At 44.5% G+C, this 21662-nt stretch overlaps 1 protein-coding gene and 1 long non-coding RNA gene across 5 annotated transcripts in view; one reads left to right on the forward strand and one right to left on the reverse strand.

Annotated features, from left to right (window-relative positions):
- Window positions 1–15639, forward strand: part of Bbs4 (Bardet-Biedl syndrome 4) — a 23029-nt gene extending 7390 nt beyond the window's left edge. The window contains exons 3-16 of one of the 2 annotated variants that reach the window (XM_013012053.1): window positions 610–689; window positions 2353–2416; window positions 3787–3898; window positions 4450–4522; window positions 5876–5929; window positions 8095–8222; window positions 10386–10440; window positions 11176–11244; window positions 11915–12067; window positions 12144–12315; window positions 12990–13059; window positions 13729–13870; window positions 14326–14527; window positions 14873–15639. In XM_013012053.1, the coding sequence (XP_012867507.1) occupies window positions 610–689; window positions 2353–2416; window positions 3787–3898; window positions 4450–4522; window positions 5876–5929; window positions 8095–8222; window positions 10386–10440; window positions 11176–11244; window positions 11915–12067; window positions 12144–12315; window positions 12990–13059; window positions 13729–13870; window positions 14326–14527; window positions 14873–14967 (1469 nt within the window). In that variant the 3' untranslated portion in view covers window positions 14968–15639. Of the gene's footprint in view, window positions 1–609; window positions 690–2352; window positions 2417–3786; window positions 3899–4449; window positions 4523–5875; window positions 5930–8094; window positions 8223–10385; window positions 10441–11175; window positions 11245–11914; window positions 12068–12143; window positions 12316–12989; window positions 13060–13728; window positions 13871–14325; window positions 14657–14872 lie in introns of those variants that run through there. The other variant, XM_013012052.1, reaches the window with a different exon arrangement.
- LOC105982459 lies at window positions 14834–21008 on the reverse strand. 3 transcript variants are annotated; one of them, XR_001174885.1, is made up of 3 exons: window positions 20686–21008; window positions 15667–15858; window positions 14834–14916 (listed from the first exon to the last, which is right to left on the reverse strand). It is a non-coding gene; the product is annotated as an uncharacterized LOC105982459 (long non-coding RNA). The 3 variants fall into 3 exon arrangements; XR_001174887.1 differs by having other exon boundaries at window positions 20620–21008; XR_001174886.1 differs by lacking the exon at window positions 20686–21008 and adding an exon at window positions 17014–17050.
- Between the last annotated feature and the right edge of the window lie 654 nt (window positions 21009–21662).

Below are 21662 nucleotides of genomic sequence, written 5' to 3' on the forward strand. Positions count from 1 at the left end.
TTTCTTTTTGCTTATGTGGTGCTGAGGAATCGAACCCAGGGCCTCAGGCATGCAAGGCAAACACTCTACCACTGAGCCACCTTCCCAGCCCCTTTTGAGCCTTTTCTAAAGATTATGTTTTTACTATTTCATGTTTTTGGTACTATCTATCAAGTGTGACTATGTTAAGTATATTTCATTAGAAATATTCCCTGAAATCTCCTATTCCCAAACATCTTTCCTAGTCAACTTTTTCAAGAAGTTTGTGTTGTTTTTATTCTCTGCAGTGGTGGGGATTGAACCCAGAGCCTTGCTTGTTCACCTTTCCAGGGAGAGAGAGCAGAGACAAAGGATGGTGATTTTATGTTTTCTAGGCAAAGTTATTGTGTGGGAAACTGGCATTCTAAGTATATCCAGCGTATTAGCAGGGCAAGTATCTCTTAATGTAATAGTTTATCTGCATAAGATGGATGCACTGTTATATTCTAATGGTTAGCAGTATGAAGAATTTAGTGTGATTATAATGCGGTTACAGTTAGTATAGAGTTGAGGAGACCAAAGGAGAAAAATCTAACAAGGATTGTGTTGTTGTTTTTTTTTTTTTTTGGCAAACTGTGCCCTCCTCTCTAGCTCCAGAGTTCCCCATTTTGGAGAGGCAGAACTGGTTGATACATCTGCACTATATCCGGAAGGATTATGAAGCATGCAAGGTGAGAGGTGAGGGACTGAGAAATGAAAGGGGGCTGCCAACAGGCAGCAGCCACCAGGGTTTGTGTGCAGGGGGTGGCTGGCTCTTCATGTCCAGTTAATCTGTCTTTCCTGTGCTTTATGTATTTGTTAGCTTTTGCTTTGCTAGAGCTCAGATGACCCCATATAACACCCTTAAGATTCTAGTGAGAGGCTGGGAAGGTGGCTCAGTGGTAGAGCGCTTGCCTTGCATGCCTGAGGCCCTGGGTTCGATTCCTCAGCACCACATAAGCAAAAAGAAAAAAGCCGAAAGTGGCGCCGTGGCTGAAGTGGTAGAGCGCTAGCCTTGAGCTGAAGAGCTGAGGGACAGCGCCCAGGCCCAGAGTTCAGGCCCCACGACTGGACCAAAAAAAAAAAGATTCTAGTGATTCCCAAACGGCAGACATTTATTGTTTGCAGGCCTCCAGATTGGCTGTGGATTGGGTTGGGCTTCAGGTGTGTGCCATGTGTTTTTCCATGTTAAGACTGAGCTGAAAAAGCTGAGCACCAAAGGCACACACCTGTAATTCTAGCAACTCAGGAGGCTGAGATCTGGAGAATCATGATTTGAAATCAGCCTCTACAGAAAAGTCTGCAAGACTCCTATCTCCAAAATAACCAGCAAAAAGGTAGGCTTGAGGTGTGGCTCAAATTGGTGGTTAAGTGAGGATGAGTCTCCAAGACTTTTCTGCCTGGGATGACTTTGAACTTTTATCCTCAGATCTCATTCTTCTGAATAACTAGGATTACTGGTGTGAGCCACCAGTGCTTGGCTTGCTTTCTTAATTTAAATGATCATCAAGTTCTAGAGATCCTTCTATCACATAAAAACTCATCTACGCTTGCCAATCATCCTGTCTCCTTTCAGTTAGTTTTCAACTGTGCTCCAAATGAGATTTTTCTGCATAGCCAATAGGATTGAGTTCCTTTCTTAAAACTTGTCAAGATTTCTTCCATTTGTATTCAATCTTTTTTGGGTAGTTGATTGGAGATAAGTGTCATACAGACTTTCCTGTCTGGGTTGGCTTTGAAATGCAATCTTCAGATCTCAGCCTCCTGAGTAGCTAGGATTACAAGTGAGTTACCGGTGCCTGGTGAGTCTTTATCTTATATTTATCATCATTTTATATTTTGTGACCTTAAAAACTATTCTTTGCTTAAAAGCTGTACAAAAATGGTTTGGTGCAGTTGTTTATACCTGTGTCTGGTGCAGTGGTTCATGCCTGTAATGCTACTTAGGAAGTGGAGATTGGGAGGATGATAGTTTAAGGCCAGCTCACAAAGAAAGTTCATGAAACACCATCTCATTCAGTAGAAACTGAGTGTGGTGGTGTACACCGGTAATCTCAGCTTAATGGGAAGCATAAATAAGAGGATCATGAGCCAGACTGGCCCAGTCAGGGAAAGCAGCAACAACAACAGAAAATGCTGGGGCATGGATCAGTGGTAGAGCAACTGCCTAGCAAGTAAACCCCAGAACTACAAAATAAATAAATAAAGTGTACAAAAAGTCATTAAGTTTTGTCTCTTGCCATTCTAATCTAAATGATCACAGTAAGGATTAAGATTTAAAAGTTCAAATGTAGTATCTTGGGTTTCTCACATATGCCTGGCCAGTGCTCACCTGCCTTCCTCTTCCTCTTGCAGGCTGTTATCAAAGAGCAGCTTCAGGAGAGTCAGGGGTTGTGTGAGTACGCCATCTATGTCCAAGGTAAGGCATGTTTCTTCTCTCTTTACTGGGAATTACACTTGACGTGTGTGTGTGTGTGTGTGTGTGTGTGTGTGTGTGTGTGTGTGTGTGTGTGTGTGTGTGTGTGTGTGTGTGTGTGTGTGTGTGTGTGTGTCTGTCTGTCTGTCTGTCTGTCTGTCTGTCATGGGCCTGAAGCTCTTCAGCTCAAAGCTAGCACTCTGCCACTTGAGCTACAGCGCCACTTTTGGCTTTTTTCTGCTTATGTGGTGCTGAGGAATTGAACCCAGGGCCTCAGGCATGCAAGGCAAGCACTCTACCACTGAGCCACCTTCCCAGGCCCGACCTGAGTTTTTGTTTGTATATTTTGCCAGTGTTGGGGTCTGAACATAGAGTTTCATGCTTGCTCATTCAGCTCATGCTCTACCACTTGAGCTACACTTCTGGCCTAGCTTTGTGCTGGTTATTTTAGATATGGAATCTCATAGACTTTTCTGTCCTGGTTGGCCACTGAGCAGCGATCCTCTGGATCTCAGCCTTCTTGAATAACAGATTACAGGTGTGAGCTACCAGTGCGCAGCTATCACCTAGGTTTTTGAAGAAAACAAAACTATTTAAGTCCAAGTAAATGTTCCCCAAAGGTCTTACTTGATGTATTTTGAAAACTGTGATTGTCATTTGCCACTTTTTCATATTCTGGCCACTGTTTTCCAGAGTGGATGCTTAATATTCTGGCCTTCTTTGTCATTTCAGAGCCAGAAACCCTTCTGGAACGCTTTTTATTTATTTCCTTGTTTTCTTTTGTTGGTCATGGGGCTTGAACTCTGGGCCTGGGCACTGTCCCTCAGCTCAAGGTGAACACTCTACCACTTGAGCCACAGTGCCACTTCTGGTTTTCTGGTGGTTTATTGGAGATAAAGAGTCTCATGGACTTTCCTGCCCTGGCTGGCTTTGAACCATGATCCTCAGATCTCAGCTTCCTGAGTAGCTAGGATGACAGGTGTGAGCCACCAGTGCCTTGCTTAGAAGGATTTCTTATAATGAAGTTAAGAGATGAGAAAAAGCTTGAGAATTTTGTAATGTGAGTCAGGATGAAGTAAATACAGAGTATAGATCAAACTTTAGAAAGTAAAGACAGGAACGAGCAACTAAATTTTACTATCCCCAAAAAGTTGTATCCTTACCTTTTTCGGGAGTTCTTTTTGACTCTTTGGTATAAATGAATGGCTTTGTTTTCCATTTATTCCATTTATAATCTTCATATTAATAATATTCTCTGACATAACTGGTATTGACTTTGCTGTTATTTTTCACCTCCCTCTTCCCCAATTTTTCTGATGTCAGGCTCTTCCTAGAACTCGGATTTATTTTCTCCCTTTTCTGTTTCTTGGCAGCATTGATTCTTCGTCTGGAAGGAAATATCCAAGAGTCCCTGGAGCTCTTTCAGAAGTGTGCTGTTCTCAGTCCTCAGTGTGCTGATAACCTCAAGCAGGTGGCCAGGTCTTTGTGAGTATTAGCAGTGCCTGCTCATCAGCCAGACCCTGCTGGTAACACTGAAGATGCATTCCTGGGCAGAGCCTGCTCTCAGCACTTCTTACTGAACCTCCTTCATACCCTCACTGTCTACGTAGAGTAGTTCATTTCTGGCTCAGACCCTGATCCACAGTCAAGGAGAGATACTCAGACTAGGGAGGAAAGCAGGTGTGTCCCTCATGGATGGTGTTGCTCAGTAGTGGCAGCTATGGCTGTGTGTATGAAGGACACACATCAATTTGGCTTGTTTCTTTTTTGGTTTGTATATAGTACACTGTAGAAAAAAAATTACAGAAGACTTGCACTAAAATTGGTGGGAGGCCTTGGGACAGCCACCAGCACAATCCTACCACAAGGGCTCTGCTCTTGTGGGCAGTGGCCTCCAAAGCCTGGCCGGCACCACCAGCTCTAGCAAAAGGGCTTCTAGAGCCTTCTGCTCTGTGCAGTGTACATTAATGTGGGGTGAGTACAATTAGTCTCATAAGAATTTGGAGGTGGTAATTATGGAAATCTATCTTTCACAGATTTCTTTTGGGAAAACATAAGGCTGCCACTGAGGTATATAATGAAGCAGCTAAGCTTAACCAGAAAGATTGGGTAAGTAAAACTTTCAGTAAACGTGTTAATATTTTAATGCTTTCCTCAGTCAAGTGGTTATCTTAAGTTACTACTATCAGAATTCTGATGTCTCTGGTGTGTGTCTTTTCATTTACTCATTCCTTTATTTATGGTAGTACTGGGTTTGATCTCTGGCTCATGCTAGGCATGTACCATTCCCCCAGCATGGATTTTTTGTTGTTTTGTTTTTAATACTATTTGGTGCTGGTACTGGGGTTGAGCTCAGAGCATTGTGCTCTTGCTTAGCTTTTTTTTGCTCAAGATTGGTGTTCTATCACTTGCGCGTGTTACACCTCCACTTCCATCTTCTTGCTGGTTAGTTGGAGAGAAGAGTCTTAAGGATTTTTGTTATATATTCAAGTATGTTCAGTTGAAAAATTGAGCACACATGAATATGTGATAGAAAAGTTACTGTTTTCTGGTATGAAGTGGTGGATTTTTTTTCCTAAAGTTCTTTCATAGACACATACTGTATAAGGATAAAACATGATGCCCTCTGGCGTTTGGAGTCGGTGGAGGATTGTTTGCTGTTGGAGGGAAGTGATTCTGCCCATATTCCCACATGGTCATGATACAGAACTGAATGGAAGAGGGGCTGGGAAGGTGGCTCAGTGGTAGAGCGCTTGCCTTGCATGCCTGAGGCCCTGGATTTGATTCCTCAGCACCACATAAGCAAAAAGAAAAAAGCCGGAGGTGGCACTGTGGCTCAAGTGGTAGAGCGCTAGCCTTGAGCTGAAGAACTGAGGGACAGCGTTCAGGCCTCACGACCGGACCCAAAAAAAAAAGAACTGAATGGAAAAAAATCTCATTTTCTGTGTTAAGCAAACTTATTACTTTGCTGAGTTTCAATTTCCTTATCTGTAATACAGGACACATGTGCAAAAGAACCATATGAAAAACAAGTGGTTGTAACTACATTGCAATAAAACTTTATTTACAAAAAGGGCAAGAGTAGATTTGGCTCAGGGGCTAGCTGTCCAATTTCACATGAGTGGAAGGCTCCAATTTCATGTGCTGTACATAGTGGCCTCTAGGTGGTGCTGCCACCACAGGTCTATGGCTGGATAATTTAGCGCTTAACTAGCTCAAATTCCTGTGAAAGGACTCTGACTCAGGTATCTAGAGACAGAGAGACAAAACAGGCTTTCCTTAGGGTGGAGCTGTGTCTAGCAGCCCCCTCAGCACAGGTAGAAGTGTACCTATTTTTGCTCACAAAGTGGATGTATATTTCTGTTACTGTGCCAAGAGGCAGCATCTCTAGATGCCATGGTTTTACTCTCTCTTGTGCTTGGAATCATGGAATCACACAAGACTTCCTCCTTTTGTGTGTAGGAGATCTGCCATAACCTAGGAGTCTGCTATATTTATCTGAAGCAGTTCAACAAGGTAAGTCACTGTTTATGGATTCACTGCCAGTGTACAATATATTACAGTGGCCTCATTGCTTATTTTGCCTCTCTAGTGTTTGCAAAGCTTTTTGGAAGTAAAAATTAAGACTGTCCTTCACGTTCATCTCTGTTTTTCTCATTTGTCATTGTTCATAATTTTTTTCCTCTAATTTTGACAAAAATGGAAAATTCTTGAAACATGAGCGGCAATCTGATTGCTTACTCTTCTTTTTCTCTACCTAAGTTTAATTTTCCAGTATAAAAACAAATATTCAACACAACAAATATAAAGAAGTGGACTGCCTGTAATCTCAGCACTTGGAAGGTGAAAGAAGGAGGACTTGAGTTGGAGGCCAGCCTAGGCTGCATAGTAAGGCCCTGCCTCAAGAAATAAAAACTGAATATGGTGCCCACGCCTGTAATCCTAGCTACTGGGGAGGCAGAGAGCAGGAAGGTCATGGTTCAAGGCCAGCCCAGGCAAAAAGTTATTTAAGACACCATCTCAATCAGTGAACTGAGCATGCTGGAACACCCACAAGCTGTGTGGGATGCAGAATGTGGGTGGATGACTGTCTGAGGCCAAGCTTTGGCATGAAGAAAGTGAGACACTACCTGAAAAAGAACTAAAGCAAAATGAGCTTTAATGCTCAATACAGAGCACCTACCTAGCAAGTGCAGGGCCTTGAATTCATACTCTAGTACTGCCAAAAAAAAAAAAAACCCAAAAACAAAAATAAAAAACAAAACGTATCTTCCTCAAGTAAGTACATTGCCTTATCTGAGTACCAAAGTATATGTCTCTAGTGCTTTTTTGGTTTTTGAAATAAGGTCTTGCTTTTTGTCTGGGCCAGTCTGGACTGCAATCCTATTTATACCTTTACCATAGCTAGGGTTACAGATGTGCACCATTGCACTGCACTCAGCTATTGGTTGAGATGAGGTCTTGTAAACCTTTTTCCCAGAAAGGCTGGTCTCAACTGATCCTCCTGAGTAGCTGGGATTACAGTTGTGTATCACCAATGCAGATGAAATGTCTGAAAGCCCTGAAAGGAAATGACGGTGGGATTGCATCCACTTAGTGACTGTGAGGTTTTATTCTCCTTTCTCCAGTGCCACCAAGACACACAGAAATGGTTAATACCCATTGGGCTGTTTAGTCTCTGGCAGCTTGCAAACTTGTGTGACCTACTCTGTCCCTCGGGTATGGAAAAATCTGTACATCAGCAACTGAGATAGAAAAGATAGTAAGCTATGTATAAATGAAAAATTCTGTTTAGCTCTAGGCTCCTTAGTTTTCTAGATGGAACTACAGTTTATATACTTGACTAGATTTTTCTCTTCAGAGACTATTCTGAGCAGGTATGTTTCTACTCACAGGTTTATTGGGGAGAGGCAAGATTAGCTTTTGGTGGGACCTGAACTGAGGAGGAGAATTATATTTGGATTTTACTGTAAAGCTAACAGACTAAGCTAGTTCAATACAACAAGTGTTTATACTTGCTGAATTAGTCAATTACTGAAAAAAGTCATTTTGTTCATGTAGTTTTCCATTCCTCCAGCTCAGTAGTTAATTTTTTTCTTAGTTTATCTAGACTAGCAGACATTAATGAATGTTTGTTGAATGAATAAGTGAGAAGTCCATTCGTTCAGGTGCTGGTGGAATAGCAGGGGTTGGGTTTGGTGTGGTATTCTAATGTTCTCTAGTGTTGCTTTTGACTCTGGAAGCAGGAATCATGGGTTTGAATATCCAACAAAACATTCAGCTGGGCATTGGTGGCTTACGACTGTAATCCTAGCTATTCAGTAGGCTGAGATGTGAGGATCATAGTTCAAGGCCAGCCTGGGCAAGTTCTGTGAGGTTCATCACCAGAAAGCCAGAAGTGACACTGTGGCTCCAATTGATAGAGTGCTAGCCTTGAGCAAAAGAGCTCAGGGGTAGTGCCCTGGCCCTGAGTTTAAGTCCCATGACCAAAAAAAAAAAAAAAAAATTCAGAAAATTAATCATCTCATGAACTCTCCTGATTGGTGGGAGAGGCAGTCTGTCAGCAAGAGCTGCTTTTGGGGGGTTGGTCTCTGGGTGGTGGGGGCTGTTTGCTGAACCATATGCTCCTCCATTGTACCACCTGCCTATGGTGCTGATGTGGTTCTCTTGGCTCTTTTTAGGCAGAGGAACAGTTGCAGAGTGCCCTCCAGCTCAACAGGCACGACCTGACCTACATAATGCTGGGGAAGATCCACTTACTGGAGGGAGACTTGGACAAAGCCATTGAAATCTACAAGAAGGCAGTGGAGTAAGTGTTTTCTAAGAGCCGAGAGATAGAAAAGGAGAGCTTGCAGCTAAGAGACGTGTGCATGAAGCTAGCTTAGATCTAGGTCCCTTTCTCATTGTAAAGATGGCTGCTTTTGGCTAGCTGGACAGTTTTGGTCCTCAAGGCCACCAGGGATCCAGGACTTAGGTTGTTGTCTTCACCAGACTTAACAGAAGCAACATCAGTGGTTCAGTTGTACTGAGGGGAGATGGTACTGGTTCCTGCCATATGATTTGATGAATGTCAGGCAGTTGTGTGTAGCTAGGAAGGGAGTGGGCTGATGTGCCCTCAGTGAGGTTCTTAGTCTTGGCTGGCAGTCTCCTACCTGTTCTGGTTTTATATACTAAAATAGATCTGTATTCCCAGAAATGCTGTCAGGGACAAAATTCTCCCTACTCAGTAACAAACTACTAGCTTTCCTAGCCTGAAGCCAGCATCTTCATTTCTTTGGGTGCTGGGGATGGGCATGCTCAGTGCACACCTGACCCTGAGCTCCAACCCCAGGCCAATGTCTTGCTTTTAAATAAAAGCATCACTAGGGTGCTCCAAATACCTATTGAAGATGGAGCTGCCTGGTTTCCCCATGGTAGTCTATGTAGGGTCAGGTCTAGTTTCTGTGAAGTAGCATGGCTGTAACAGAATGTCACATTTGTTTGGTCAATTAATAGAAAGTCCAATCTGTGGCTTAAGTTTGATCGCTATTCCAGATCATGATATTCTAAACTAAACAGATTTCTGTGCATTTATCATCTTCTAGTGATACCCATCACTACACACCGCTCTCTTCATTTTTCTCAGCCACGCTGTATCTAAAATAACAGTGTGATCTCTTAGTATCTATGCTAAAAAAGAAACTTTGTCAAGAGACTGTTTGTGTGTGCACACAGGAAAGTGCTGTGCAAGTTTCAGTAGCTCTGCTGCTGGCAGCAGCGGCTTCCTGCCTTCTATAAGTTGGCACTTTGACACTAGTGCACATAAATCATAAATCCCAAGGAGGATATTCTTCTAGTGATTACGGGTGGGCCTACGTCACTGCAGTTCTCTGGGGAAAAGGGGAACAGCTGAGTGGTGGAGGCCTTGTTCATGACATGGTTTGGAGAGAGCAGTGTAGGAGTTGATGGAGCCTCAGCTCCATATCTTTTGGAGGGAGGGCCTCAAGATCAGTGTTCATTAAGACAACAGAAAGGCAAAGTCTCAGTTGAAGTGAGAAAGCTGTTTGGCCCCTGGGTTAGGACAGGGCTTTGACTGTTCTGTTTCCCTCTCATTACTTAGAAGCCAGACACAGCTTATTGCCTCCAGTGCTTTGCCTGTTCAAACTCTGTCATCTCAATTCTGTATAGCTTTGGTTATTTATTTTTGCCATTCCTAAGATCTGAGCTGAGGTGTTGTAGCTTTCTGCTTGTTTGGCTGGTGCTCTACCATTTGAGTCACCTTTTTGCTGGTTATTTTGGAGACAAAGTCTCATGGCTTTTTTTCTATTTGGGCTGGACTTGAACTGTGATCTTCCAGATCTCAGCCTCCGTGGGTGGCTAGGATTACAGGCATGAGCCACCAGTGCCTAGCTGCTTTGGCTTTTTGACAAAAACAAATGCCACTGAGCAACTGAAAAGCAGATAATGCTTTATTTAGTCCAGAGTTGCTCCCAAGGGCAAGTGGCTAATTCTTTCCTAGAGCTGGTATGTTTCTGTCTTTAGTGTGGCTATTTAGTATGACATTTTGTTTAATTTGGAGAGCACAATACTAATGGGCCTCAGATCCTAAATTACACAGAAAATCATGGTGCCTGGCACTGTAAGCATAGTGAAAAAGGGGCGGGGTGTGGGGGGGAATCCCAGAAAAGAGACCAGTTTGAACAGTGCATGTTTTTGACTGACATCGTTTTAGAGTTTTGTTCTTTAGTTTTATCAGTGTAATCAAGACAAAAGATTCCATAGGTTTTCTTAGGTTGTTGGCCTATGGAGTCTGGATTTGAAGTCTTTCTTTTCTCTTGCCCAGCAGTCTCCCTTGTAGCCAGGGTTGATGAGATGACCTACTTCTACAGGAATCTGTGGGAAGTTGGAGGCTTGGCAGTCAAGGGCTGGGGGTAGGGGTTAGGCAGAGGGCTATGTCTCAACCATCATCACCCTCTGTCCACCTGTGTTGCAGGTTCTCACCAGAAAATACCGAACTTCTCACAACTCTAGGACTGCTGTACTTACAGGTATGCGCTGGCAGGGAAAGTGCCTTGACGTTTCCCTGTGTTGGATATTGAGCACATTTTGTGAAGGGTCACGTGCGACACATGAACTTTGCTCTGTATTCGATGTTCTTTGCTTCCAGGAATTAGCTTTCTGCATTAAAATCAGGAGCAGTTCTGTTTTAGCCTTAGTGCCATTTTGGAGAGAAACTGATATAAATGAGCACTTCTAGTGTCCTTGAGAGGGAAGGCAAAGCTCATTTTTTTTCTAGAAAAAGAAGTCCCTCATCCTTCCTGAGGTGAATGTGATTCATTTAGCTGTCAGTTCTCTTGATCAGCCTGTGGACCCAAAGATCCTGAGTAGCCTGGTCTGCCCACTCTTGTTTCTCTGCTCAGTTGCTGCTGCCTCCTGGTCATCTTTATGTCTGACTCCTTCTTTATAAGTGGCACCAGGAGCTTAGCCCTGGGTTGGCAGGTGGCCAAGGACATGAGGCTAGCCAGTTTATTTCCTGCCAGGAGGCATTTATGTGGAATAGCTCACAAAGTGTGGCTGAATAGTTTCTACAAATCAACACTTTATAAAGAGGTGAATGAGCAAGATGGAAAAGCACAAACACGGTCGTTGTCATGTGCCTACACACCACAGTTTTTGGTGTTAAGTACCCACATGACTAGGTGCTTCCATTCAGGGAGCTGTTGGCTGGACTATGTGAACTCTGATCTCTTGCTGATGGAAATTCTCCTCTGCTTTTTTCTAAGCTTGGTGTTTACCAGAAGGCATTTGAACATCTTGGAAATGCATTGACTTATGACCCCACCAACTACAAGGTACCGCAGGCTACGAACACCAGAGCCTTTGTGGAGTAGGTGGTCCTGGAAGGCACAGGGATGGTCTCCTTTTGATTCTAGAGAATTTTTTTCTGTAGTGCTGGGCATCAACTCAGGGCCTGTACATGCTGCATTGTTCTTTTTTTAAAAGAACTTATTTGAAGGTTTTGTAAAGTGTATATTGTGGGAGAGCACATGTCCCGTGTTGGGCATGTGCCCTGCAGTGGGTAGAGCTGCAGTGCTTGGGTCACTTTCACTTGGGAATGTGCCTCTGTGGCAGTGGGGTGTGGAGAGGTCAGCAGGTACTTGAGTGTCACTCAGGATACGGCTGTCCAAGGACACAGTGTATTCTCTCCCCCTCCCCCCAATTTAGGAGGTAAATTCACCTGACCCTTCTCCTTGGAGAGATGCAAAGGGCAGCCGGTGAAGTGGTGGGGACAGGTGTGCGTGTGGTATATGGTGAGAGGCTGCAGAGAACCGTACTGTGAGCTGGCAGTGAGACACGGGAAAAGCCAGGATGCTTGTCTATGTTGTATAGGGGTCCCTATAGCTTGGCTCATCTCTACATCCTGGCATCTGCACTCAGGTGCTGTTTTATGCTGGTCATTCGGGACAACCGAGTCACCAAACGTCCTGCATGTCATTAAGGGTCCCTGTGCTGTGTTTTCAGGCTATCTTGGCGGCGGGCAGCATGATGCAGACTCATGGGGACTTCGATGTCGCCCTCACCAAGTACAGAATTGCGGCCTGTGCCGTGCCGGAAAGCCCCCCACTATGGAACAACATTGGCATGTGTTTCTTCGGCAAGAAGAAGTACGTGGCGGTGAGTGCCTCTTAGGGTCCCGGGCTGCGCTCACCCGTGCGGCTGCTGGGTTCCTGAGCCAGGGCCCTCTCTGTAGGCCATCAGCTGCCTGAAACGAGCTAACTACTTGGCACCTTTTGACTGGAAGATTCTGTACAATTTGGGCCTTGTTCACCTGACCATGCAGCAGTATGCTTCGGCTTTTCACTTCCTCAGTGCAGCCATCAACTTCCAGCCCAGGATGGGGGAACTGTACATGCTTCTGGCTGGTAAGAAATCTCCACGGGGTCTGTAATGAGGGGAAGACAAGCGAGGCACCTCGGAAGCCATTCCTTTGTGGGTCCCCTAGCAACATGACTTAGAAAAAGATGACCAAGTCCTCGGGCTCTTGGTTGGTTTGTAAGTGGCCTATTACTAACAGTGTTTGGTTACTGTAACACTCTGGGTCCCAGGCAGTTCCATCTCAAGCCAGGAACTAGAAGAGAAAGGAGCAGGTGAGCGCTGCTAAGTCTAGAGAAATGGTAGCAGCTATACTACTGTTTCTGGCTTCCCTCATAGGGGCCTGGTAGGAGTGGGTGCATTAATCAGCTTCCATGAAATATACATTGAAAGGAGAGGAATGGAGTTGGGCACTGGCAGCTCACATGTGTGACCTTAGCTACTGAGAAGGCTGAGATTGTTGGGACTGTGGTTTGAGAGCAGCCTGGGCAAGATAAAAGTCCGGGGCTTCTGGCTCTGCCTAGCTAGGCACACTGCACCAGGGCAGCTTCACAATGGAAAGCCTGGCAGGGGAAAGAAGCTGGGAAACCACTGCACAGAATGTGGCAGTGAATTACTGGAGAGAAGTATCTACGGGGGTGGGGGTGGGGTGGCAGTGCCCACATGATAGTGCCAGCATTCATTTCTGCTTCCAAGCTGAGCTGCTTCATTCCCCTTGTCGCAGTGGCCCTGACCAACCTGGAAGACATTGAAAATGCCAAGAGAGCCTATGCGGAGGCCGTGCAACTGGATAAGTGCGTGCTGTGGGGCTGTGCCAGGGAGGGTTGGTGTCCAGTCAGCCCGCCTTCCTCCATGGCCTGTGGGTGGACTACGCAGTTCCTAAGCAAAGGATTAATGGGAAAATGCATTTCCAGTCTGAGTTTAGGAATTAGGAAGTCAGTGGGAAGTAGGCTTGGGCTGCAGACAAGCCATGGGTCAACTATCATGCCAGACGTGGCTTAGTATTTTTGTTAGTATTTTTGCTATTCTGTCCATTGTGGGGCTTAAATTCAGGGCCTAGGTGCTATTTTGTAAGTTTTTCGCTCAAGGCTAGTGCTCTACCACTTTGAGCCATAGCACTGCTTATGTTTTCTGAGTAGTTTAGAGTCTCATGGACTTTTCTGCCTGGGCTGGCCTCAAACTGCGATCCTCAGATGTCAGCCTCTAGGATTACTGGTGCCAGGCTCAGCTTAACCTTAATAAAAGTGGCTCCTTGGGATTTGTTCCTCTGGTCTCCACTATAGCAGGGTAGGGTTCCCTTTTCAACCTGCCCAGGTAGTCTTGGTCTCACTATCTGCTGTGCTGGCTGGGCTTCAATTCCTTCCCATACAGCATTGTTGATGCATCTCAACTCGTTTTCTTTTGTGTGATGAGGACGATCTGCCAGTGAGCAGGGGTTGCCTCAGAGTCCCCGTGTGCCACAGGTGTAACCCTTTAGTAAACCTCAACTATGCCGTGCTGCTGTACAATCAAGGTGAGAGGAAAGGTGCCCTGGCCCAGTATCAGGAGATGGAGAAGAAGGTCAGCTTTCTCAAGGAGAACAGCTCCCTGGACTTTGACCCTGAGGTATGTCTTTTATTATCAAGTCAAGTAATCCAAATACAGGCACAACCTCTTTGGGCTTTGATCTTCCTTGCACATGAGTTCATCCATTAGTTACATCCTAACCCCCCCTAGAAGAAAACAATAGTGAAAGGACGTTTAGACTTACTGAATTGTTACTGCTACTGCTTTATGTTGACTGGGACCAAGCTCCTCCTGCGGCTCCCTGTCACTTTGTAGGGAAAGGCAGAATTGAACACAGTAGGTCAGACCTGAGTCAATCTCCCTTGTCACCGCTAGGGGCAGTCTGTAGTGTCTGCTATTTGGAGAGGGTTCCTTGCAATGAGTGTGTCCTTCCTCAAATGGCAGCAGACAGCATTTCAGCTCAAGCCCTGTGCTTGGTGAGAGTCACAGGAGGAGGAGGGCGGCTTCTCTGCTGGTCTTGCATGTGATTCTTTCTCCTTCCCACTGGATGCAAGATGGTAGAGATGGCTCAGAAGTTGGGAGCTGCTCTCCAGGTTGGGGAAGCACTGGTCTGGACTAAACCACTGAAAGAGCCTAAGTCGAAGCACCGGACAGTGTCTGCTGGCAAACCTGCCACGCTGCAGAAGCCTCTGGGCTCCAATCAAGCTCTAGGACAGGCAATGTCTTCAGTAGCAGCCTACAGGAAGATTCCTTCAGGTAAGAGGGTAAATAGCTCCAGGGCCAGCTTTAAGACTTGGATTTGTCAAGACTTCAATTATGGCCTGCTGAAGCCAGGAGGGGAAGAAGCTTGGGATGGCAACCTGGCATAGTTGGACGGTCCGTGCACAGGGTCTTCATAGCATCGCAAGGTATTTTCTGCTGTGTGGGCGTTCTGTTGTGAGTCACTAAAGATGTCAATGATGGCTGTGGGCAGACATGCCTGTCTAGCATTTCTGTAGTTGGGGGCATCACTACCCTGCAGCTGCCCTGCTAGGTTCACAGAAACTTAACAGAAAGAAACATGGTCATTTCTGGAACTGAAGTTCTTTGCTTTGTCACTAGGTGTTGGAAGAACAGCTCAATTCACAAAGCCACCATCGCTTCCTCTGGAGCCAGAGCCCATGATGGAAGCAGCAGGACAAAGAAGAGAAAAATAGAAACAAGTAAGAGAAAAAAGCAGGGTCAGAATAGGATGGCCCTGGAGTAGTCTCTTGGGATTAAGGAAGGTCATATGACCAGAAAGTGGATACCAGCACCGCTCTCAGGGTGAGCACCACAGAATTAAACACAAGTCGGGCTGTGTTGTGATGATGAGGAGGAGCTCAGGCTTTTGCAGGCACTGGAAAGCCCCATTATCTAGGAAGTAGGGAGAAGACAGCCTCATAGTCCTTCAAGAGTCGGAGAGTCTGCCTATGGCTCCCAAGAGCCAGCCAAGGCCCATGATGCGAAGGCCATCACTCAATAAAGCACTTTTATCTCCTGGCCCACTGAGCCCTTCCTTTGTGCAAGGGAAGACGGACCTCTGCTCAGCAGCCTGGGCTAGTCCCCACGGCAAACCCAAACCTCGCAGCAGAAACCCCAGGCCCACAGGATGTCTAGAACTGTGAGAGGCCAGAGTCAGATCATGTCAATGCAAGAAGCAAGCAGGAGGTAAGGGATGGCCTGGTACTGGCACCAGGGATTTTTTTTTTTAAGGAAAAGCTTCTAAGGAATATTAATGTATGATAATCAACGATAACTACTACTGACCATATGCTATGTTCTTTTTAAAGATTATGTATCATTCCACAGGCATACAAAATAAGAGGCCACATTAAAAACGTTTTTTAAAAAAACAAATATGATCACTGTCTTACCTGTTTCCAAACCTAGTTTGAAACTGAAGGAAGAAGTTGGAGGTCGAGTCTGGCAAAGGCATAGTCCTTGCTGGGCAAGGGTCCTGCCACATTCCACAACACACTGTGTTCAGCCAAGCAGACCATATGCTGGGTATAAAGTGGGCCTTGAAAGTCAGAAGAGAAGCCGGGACGATGACACCGAACTAGAGCCTACACAGATCAAAGTTGTAAGAGATAGAGTTGAATATGTTATGTTAGAAATTAATCACCCCTCAAATGTTTGGAAATTAACTTGTAACAACTCAGAACTTAAGGGTGAAATGAGAAAACATTTTGAACTGAATGACAATGAAAGTGTACATAATCTGGCTTAATGCAGTGCTTAAAGGAAATGTGTATGTCTTTCCCTTACTTTGAAAAAGGGTAAGATCAGACAAATTTAGTCTGAAATTCAGTCTGAAAAAAGGGGCAAATCTGAGAGTGAGAGAATGTATGACTTAGTACTAGATGAAAGAGGACACACAGTATTACAGACTACAGACACAAAATGTAAGGGAATATCAGGATAAAATTGTACAACTTAAGGTGTAAAAAACATGAAAACTTTGAAAAACGAATGAAAGGTAAAACTTTCACAGGCTCATACTTATAATCCTAGCAACTCAGGAGGCTGAATGAAATCTGAGGATTATAGTTTAAATCTCCAGTTAACTACCAAAAAGCTGGAAGTAGAGCTGTGGCTCAAGTGTTAGAACAGTAGCCTTGAGTGTAAAAAGCTTAGGGATGGCGCCCAGGCCCTAGGACTGGACCAAAACCCTCCCTTCTCACAGGCCTTACAACTGAATTTATAAATCAAGTTATTTCATAGACACATTCTATCAAGGCACAAAATAAACTTTACCTCATGAAAAATTTCAGAAAATTAGAGAATTTACTAGTTATTGGTATCAGGTCAGAACATCCTGACAAAACTACAGAGCATGACCTGCATGGGCAGGAGAGAGCATGCTGCAGAATGCTACATCATGCCCCATTGAGTTAGCTCAACTTGAAGCTTGGCTTATACTTAAACACTGACACTCTCCTGCATTCAAAAGAGAAGTCATGATTTCAATAGACCAGAAAAGGCCATTTTAGAAATGCTATCATTCAAGAGACTTACCTGATAGAGGATTATTATCTTGAGATACATGAATACAACCAGATTGAAATCAGACCAATGACCCAGGCATACTGCACACATCTTTAATTCCAGCACTTGAGTGACTGACGTGAGGCAGGAGTCTGAGGCTGTTCTAGACTACACAGCAAGCCACAACTTCACCCACCAAAGAAGGCACACAGATGGTGACTAAGCATACTTACCGGGGCTGGGAAGGTGGCTCAGTGGTAGAGTACTTGCCTTGCATGCATGAAGCCCTGGTTCAATTCCTCAGCACTACATAAACAGAAAAAGCTGGAAGTGGCGCTGTGGCTCAAGTGGTAGAGTGCTAGCCTTGAGCTGATGAGCTGAGGGACAGCACCCAGGCCCAGAGTTCAAGCCCTACAACCAACCAAAAAAAAAAAAAGAAAAGAAAGACAATGTGCACTAATTAGAATGATCAAAATCCAGAATGGTGATGCCACCAGACACTGGTGAGAGTCGCCTTGGCACATTTACCACCTTTAGCCATCTGACTCCTTGGTATTTCCGGAAAGAAGCTGACAGACATTCTATTACTGTGCACAAATCTGCAGCTCAAATTCCTAGCCAAAAGGTGAGGTGCACGAAGGCATGAGAAACAGCAAGAATGCAAATGTGTGTCAGCTACCATGGCTCCACAGCGTAATCCCAGCTGTGGGCCATTCATCCCAGTGTAAATGCATGTCAAGACTTGTATACAACATATACAAATTCTGTAAAGGAAACAAATCTGGGGCCATGTATGGTGGCTTATGCCTGCAATCTCAGCTCTTTGGAAGGACAAAGTAGAATGACACAATTCAGGGTTGCCTTGGGGCAAAGCATTGTGGGGCTGTGTGACTCAAGTGGCAAAGCACCTGCCCAGCAAGCAGGAGGCTCTGAACAAAACCTCCTGACCCTAACTAATACTGTACACAAAGGCAAGCTGCAGAGTGCATTAAAGGAAATGAGGCTGAATGTATGACAGGCAGGGCAAAGGGGACCATCATGACACTGAGACAATGGTAATCAAGTGACAGACTTGAAGAAAGTACCATGTCTGGTCAAGAAATCTTAAAGCTCAATAATTAAGACTCAACTAATACCAACAAAAAGAAATGTGCCAGAGTTGCATACTTCACAAAGATACATGAATAGCCATTAAGTACGTGAGTAAATTCTCCATCACGATAGAATACATGCGTGTCAAAATTACTAAAAACACACCCACGTGTTGGCACAAATAAGGCACTATCAGAATCGCCATAGCACTGGTATACAGTAGTATAAAATGATCCAACCTTTGGAAAAATCTTCCATCCACAGTTGTATGGCTAAGAGAAATGACAATGGACATCAGCTTCCTTTGCAGAAGCCCCACGCTAACCTGTGTTGATGGGATAGTATTAAGCAACAAAAATGGCTGTAATGGTGGAGAAAAAAAATAGCCTCTTCAATAGTTGGTGTTGGGAAAACTGGGCAGCCACATGCAGAAAACCTAAGATTGAATCCCTGGTGGGTCACTAGATAGAGTAGGAAGAAACATTAGAACTTACAGGTAGAATCTTCTTGAAGAGTCCCAGGGGCACAACAGAAAGCAGAGAGACTTGACAAGTGGGAATACATCCAAATAAAGTTTCATGCCTGTAATTCTAGCTAGGCAGGAGGCTGGTATCTGAGGATCGTGGTTCCAAGCCAGCTAGAGCAGGAAGACTTACCTCCAAATGACCACCAGAAAACTGGAAGTGGCATTGTGGCTCAAAATGGTAGAGTGCTAAACTTGCGAAAAAGAACTCAGAGGCAACTCCCAGGTCCTGAGTTCAAGCAACAACAAAAAAGTTTCTGCACAGCTAAGGATATAGTTACTAAACTAGAAAGACAGCCAACAGATTGGAAGAACATTTTTACCAAAAATGTATCAGACAAAGACCTAGCATCCCATATATACAAGGAGCTCAAAAAACTTAACCCCTCCCAAAGCTAATAAACCAATCACCAAATGGGCAAGGGAGCTAAGGAGAGACTTAACGGAAGTTAGAATGGCAAAGACACACATGAGGAAATGCTCATCATCCCTGGCACAAAACAACTCGAGATTCCATCTCACCCATTAGATTAGTCAACAACATGAATTTGAACAACAAATGTTGGCAGACTGCCCATGTAATTGTAACCCCTCTGTATGGTATTTTCACAATAAAAATTAAAAAAAAAAAAGTTGGCAGGGATGTAGGAAAAAGGAACGCTATTGCACTGTTGGTGGGAATATAAACTAGTACAACCACTGTGAACAGCAGTCTGGAAGTTCCTCAAAAATTGAAACAGACCTTCCCTACAACCCAACTATACCACTCCTGGGGATCTACCCTGAACATCATGAACCAAGAGATTAGATAAAGACACCTGCACATCCATGTTCACTGCCACACTATTCACAATAGCCAAGAAATGGGAATAACCCAGATGCTACAATAGATGAGTGGATCCAAAAAAATGTGGTACCTATACACAATGGAATTTTGGAGTCATTAGAATAATGTTATTTGCAGGAAAATGAATGGAATTAGCACAAACCATGTTTTTCTTTTTCTTTTTTGTTGGTCGTGGGGCCTGAACTCTGGGCCTGGGCGCTGTCCCTCAGCTCTTCAGTTCAAAGCTCTACCATTTCAGCCACAGCACCACTTCCGGCTTTTTCTCCTTATGTGGTGCTGAAGGATCGAACTCAGGGCCTCATGTATGCAAGGCAAGCATTGTACACTGAGCCACCTTCCCAGCCCAAGAACAAACCATGTTAAGTGAGGTAAGCCACGCTCAGAGAGAAACGGCCCTTGTTCTCTCTGATATGTGGACATTAGATCTAGACGACACTGGGATGTGACAAAGTATGCAGGATTCCAGCTACATCTGGTGAGACCAGAAGAGGATACTCTTAGGAGAGAAGCACAAAGGCACAATTTATATACAAAATACAGACCTACAACTCCAGGATACTGAAACAAGGTTAGTTTTCAGTTTCTAATGATTGTTTTATTTACCTTATATATGGTGTATTCAAGTGTACATCTTCAGAAGGATTGGAGAGGGTACAGAACTTGAGAAAAAGGGTGAAAAGAACAGCAGTGGAGTTCACTAGACATTGATAGAATTTGTGGGTAGAAACGGGAGGAAGGGACTGAGAGGGAACAGAAGACACCGCAAAAGGAAATTTACTCATCTGACTCATGTAATTGTAATGCCCCTGTACATCACCTTTATAGTAACAATTAAAATTTTAAAAAAAAAAAACAGCTGTGAAGAAACATGGACGAGGATCAAATACTGAACGTCCCCATTTGCAGTCCACAACAGGCAAAAGCTAACTTACGGTGAAAAAAATGGTGCTGCTCCAGGGGTCAGGGTAGAGGGCTGGGATGGCTTTGCCGAAGGTAGTAGAGATAGTTTCTATTTGGCATTTGGGTTAGAGAGGTATGGAGATATGTTTGCCAAACTTGCCAAATAGTACACTTAAAATCTGTAGTTTCAGACCTTGTTTTTTTTGCCTAAAGACAAAAAAGTAAAAAGTTATTTTAATAGCTTTCAAATGACTTAAAATAGTCTTCCTGAGACCCAGAAGCTCTGTTTAGCTTAGTGCTAATATAATTATTAGACTCTTAATTCTTAAATTAAGTGCTGCATACTTTGCTGATCACCCTCGGTGGCAGTTGACTTTAGTCACCAGTCCTGTGGGAGCAGGTGCAGTGAAAGGGGGCAAGCAAGGGTTAAGTTGCCCACTACCACACACTTGCCATCCTCGCCCCGTTCCCACTCACCCTCCACATCTGAGGCACAAGCATGCACACTGGAGGAGTCCTGAGTCTGCGATGCATGCTTCTTACCTTTGATTGGTGTTTCATGTTGCAGCATTTCCCAGGCTGTTAAAAGTCACTTTGGGGCGAGAGCAGCAAGTTTCTAAGACTTCTAGCAACTTCTCTCGACATATGGAAGCCTTTCTCAATGGTTGAAAGCAAAGGGTTGGCAGGACCTCTATCTTCATCCCTTCTGGGGCATTGCCAGATATTCTGCAGAGTCCACTCACTTTATAAAACACTACTCAGCAATACTTACCTTATCCTGTGTCACCCCTGGATACTTTTCATCTCAACAAGATTAATGATTAAGGCTCAGAGTCAAGTACAGCGATTGCTATGTGCCTTGAGGCCCCAGGGTTAATCCCCAGCATGACTGAGGGCAAAACAGAAGTAAAACCGATGAAACTTCCCAAACTACTGTCACTGCTTGCCAACGCCTCGAGCGGAAGATGGTATGCAGAGCGCACCACCACAGACCCATCTCTCTAGGTTTGAAAGATTTAGAAAGGGAAAACAGGAATCTCACATAAGCTTTTCACGTTCAGCAGTGTCTAAGTACCATTGCTAAGTTTGTTCCCGCCTTGTCCCTCCATTTCTGTGACTCCCCTTACATTCCAAAGACATAAAGGAACAAAAAGAAAACAGCAAAAAAGTTCCTCTACGCTCTTCTAGTAGAAAGCTGATTCCTGTTCACAGAACGCAGAGGTGGAGTGGATATGGTGCTATTTCCAGTTGCAACTAGCATGGTTCTGAGCTGGTTGTCTCTTTAGAGGAAGAGTAATCAACATTCCTTACCTAAACTGTGGGGGAAGGAAGGTCAAGAGCAGAACACTTGAGGTTGCTTTGTGATTCCAGAAACTGCTGGGGGCCCGGTGTGAGAAGCTGGCTACCCACGGTCACCCCACCAGCTCGCGCTCATCCGTGCAGTGCTCCAACTCAACTTCACCATGGCCACTTGAACTACAGATGTCCAGTTCAGACAAAACCCCTCACAAGGTCAGCCC

Source organism: Dipodomys ordii, unplaced genomic scaffold (assembly GCF_000151885.1).
Source record: "Dipodomys ordii isolate 6190 unplaced genomic scaffold, Dord_2.0 Scaffold15, whole genome shotgun sequence".
NCBI classification, from domain to species: Eukaryota; Metazoa; Chordata; class Mammalia; order Rodentia; family Heteromyidae; genus Dipodomys; species Dipodomys ordii.